At 31.8% G+C, this 3,297-nt stretch overlaps 1 protein-coding gene across 1 annotated transcript; it reads left to right on the plus strand.

The window, feature by feature from the left end:
- The first annotated feature begins 1,454 nt into the window (after positions 1-1,454).
- Positions 1,455-2,980, plus strand: LOC132054781 (uncharacterized). The gene has a single exon (XM_059446754.1). The coding sequence runs from the start codon at positions 1,511-1,513 to the stop codon at positions 2,363-2,365; it is 855 nt and encodes a 284-aa protein (XP_059302737.1). The 5' UTR covers positions 1,455-1,510; the 3' UTR covers positions 2,366-2,980.
- The last annotated feature ends 317 nt before the right edge of the window (positions 2,981-3,297 follow it).

Consider the following 3,297-nt stretch of genomic DNA (forward strand, 5'->3'; position numbering starts at 1 on the left):
TAACCTTTTGCATTTGTTTAGGTATTCAAAACTTAATATATGTACATACCCAAAAATATATATATATATATATTTTTACGAGGGTGTTCGGGTGAACACCCTCGGCAAACTCTAAATCCGCCCCTGGCCAAGGGTGTTAATTAAACGCAGTTTTTTTCACCTTTCCTGCTTTCTTCTCCGTTTTCTTTTATGCTTTTTCCTCCTTTACATTTTGTTACATAGTTGTTACGTATTGTATGTTATTGTTTATTTTAAATACATAAAAGGGCCAAAAATGTCCTTAAATTATGTAAAATTGAACAAAACTGTCCTGCATTAACAGTTTGTTTAAAAAAATGTCCTTGCCGTTAATAGTTTGATCCAAAAATGCTTCTATTGTTACCTAATTGGGTCAAAAATGCTCTTTTATAAACGTCCTTTTTCTTTTTAAATACATTCTTTTCCTAATAAAGATATTGTTTTTTTTGTTGAAAAAATAATATTGTTTTAAAGAACTCTTTTCTTTTCTTTTTTCCTTTTAAATCTCTAATTAAGAGTGAAGAAATCTTATTCATTCAATCACAACTTTTGATAGCTACTGTGTAGTTGTCATTCATGGTAGAGTTTGGCACGAGGCATGACGTACTTTTTTGTTCTATAAAGAATGATTAACATCTAAAATATGAAGGTTAACATATATACACATTTAATTTTTAATGTGAATTATAGCTTATTATTTAGAAGCTACAAAAATGTATAAATAATATTTTTATGATTTGATATATGTGTAAATTAGTGGTAACACAAAAAATATTATACTTCACTAATAAGTGTCATAATTTTGAAAGAGATAGAGGGAACTATGTTAGTTGTCTTATAACCTTGAGTCAAGTTTGCATAGTGCTAGTTAATATAAGTATATTTTTATCGTCTCATTGAACGACAAAAAAAAAACCAATGATTACACGAGGTAGAAGGGGGAAACTTTGGAGAAAAAAGAACAGGACAAAAAGCTATAGAGATTAGATGAATGAAAAAAGAAAATAAATACAACATGCCAACATGGCATGACATAACTTGATGTTGCGTACAACTCACAATGTCGTGTTAGTATTTATAAATGTCATAATTATGCCGTTCAATTATTTTAATATCACGAGTCTCCTAATCGGATTAAATTTATATCAGTATATTTTAACGTGTTATAATATGGTACATATCTCATTTAAAGCTATCATTCTCTTTACTTATTATGGATGATTCTCCATATTTATATTTAACAAAAATAGGCATACAAATATTTTTGCACTGAAAATATATAGTTAAACTCCTAACTCCTAATTTATACTCAAGAAGTAGAATATTTTGAAAAGAAAAAGGAAGTTGATAAAAGGGACCCTTTATCTGTTAGTAGCCACTCATTGTGGCTCTAATATACATGATGTTCCCTTCTATTGTTCTACTATTTTCCAACTTCTTGTTCTTTCTACACTAATCTTTTATATTTCATCTTTTTTTGTTCTCTTCATATATGGAAGAGAAGAACCAACATCTCCTTCAACCTCTCATACAAACAATCACCACAAATTCAGTTGAAAATGACTACGAATTCACCTCTTCAAATGCAATTGTAATCCTTAGGCTTGTTTTGATCATTTTTGTAGGAGTCGTCTCCTTATGGGCAAGTTATGAAGCCTCCAAAGGTTTTGCCATAACCATTGTCAATGAAACCAATGATCAAAGTACATTTGCAAGTAAGCGTTTCAATCTCTTTTTTGTGTCGAACGATGAGGCCACACGTTTAATCTTGAAGACTAGTAAATTTGTTGAAAATATTCTTTATCCTATGAGTGATCATCAGGACTCTTACCAACCTCATATCAAGAAGCAAGTCAAACATGTCAGCCTCCAGCTATCTAGTCGGAATTTGACTCGTCCAATCATCATCAAGTCGTCTCAACATGACGATGAGTTTGTTCTACATATAAGTCCTTCAATATTGGAAGGTTCAAATTATAAGCATGACATGTTTTTGGCGTTGCAAAAAGGTATGGCACGTATATGGCTATGGGATGGTCAAGGTAACGCCCCGTCTAATCTTGTAAATGGCATGATTGATTATATTACTAATTTGGCTAGTTCATCCGGACGTGTTACGTCAGAATCTGAACTAGTCGAGTCAGTGGCTTTAGGCAGGAGGTGTTGGAAGAGCAAGGATACAAGGACCATAGTAAAGTCATTGAATTATTGTGAGGGGAGAAAAGAAGGATTTGTTAGAAGATTGAACAAAGAGATGAAAAATGGTTGGCATGAGAAAATGATTGATGATGCATTAGGAATGCCAGCTTGGCATCTATGTGAAACTTATAATAAAGAAGTGTTCTAGAAATGTTTATGATCGATCAAGAAGATAACTTTATGAATGGACTGATCGGATCGAGTTGAAAAATGGAAAAATTTATAGGAGTACAAGTTATACGTTTTGTCACTAGTTTAGAGTTTGGTTCTTTTTGGAATTATAGTTGATGATTGCTTTTTAATTCCATCTCTACTACAGGACCGGCCTTGAGAGTTTTTTCTTATTCAGCTCCTCGCGGATAAAGGGATTCAAAAAAAATTAATTATTCTTCAAGTGAATTATCAAATTATGTGCAAGAGAATATGGCATCTGGAAGCTGCCACAATATGTGCTATCTATTTCTGTTACGATCAAGCTATTATTCGGGATTGCAACATTACCACATGCCCCTAAATGTGTGCACCAACAGAAGAACATGGTTGTAAATGAGAGAAATTGAAGTGGTCTTTTTATTTCATTATTTTTTATTTATTGAAGTGGGGTTGGGGCATCAATTCCCATCTTCTTTTTTCAGATAATTGACAAAATCAGTTTATGATTCTTTATCTTGCTTTATTTTTCTTTATATCCTTTTTTTTTCTGGCCAACTATTTTGTATGGTGATTCTTTCTCTGTTTATATGTAGTACGAGTAATATTTATCTTGTTCATTGGATTATTTAACTCTTTCAAGCTTCTAGTGTAACTATCTGCTAATTTTAGTATACTGGCTAAGTAAGGGTTAATCCTTTAGGTATTCTGTTTCTAAAATACCCTAGCCCGATTAATAAGAATGATTTTCCATCAAGTAGCCCGTTAAAGATATAAAACGTTCACTATCAATTCATTTTTAATTCTAAATGCTCGAATCCAATATCTAGCTAAGGTTGGAAGGTTCTCAACTATCCCACCATATTTCTTGTTGATATTGATAAATATTTCATTCTAAGAGTTCGAACATAAAAGTTTGGATTGAGGATA

This window comes from Lycium ferocissimum, chromosome 4, assembly GCF_029784015.1.
Source record: "Lycium ferocissimum isolate CSIRO_LF1 chromosome 4, AGI_CSIRO_Lferr_CH_V1, whole genome shotgun sequence".
NCBI classification, from domain to species: Eukaryota; Viridiplantae; Streptophyta; class Magnoliopsida; order Solanales; family Solanaceae; genus Lycium; species Lycium ferocissimum.

What these genes read in the sequence shown, in the direction of transcription:
- LOC132054781 (XM_059446754.1), top strand. Translation starts at nt 1,511, where the DNA reads ATGGAAGAGAAGAACCAACATCTCCTTCAACCTCTCATACAAACAATC.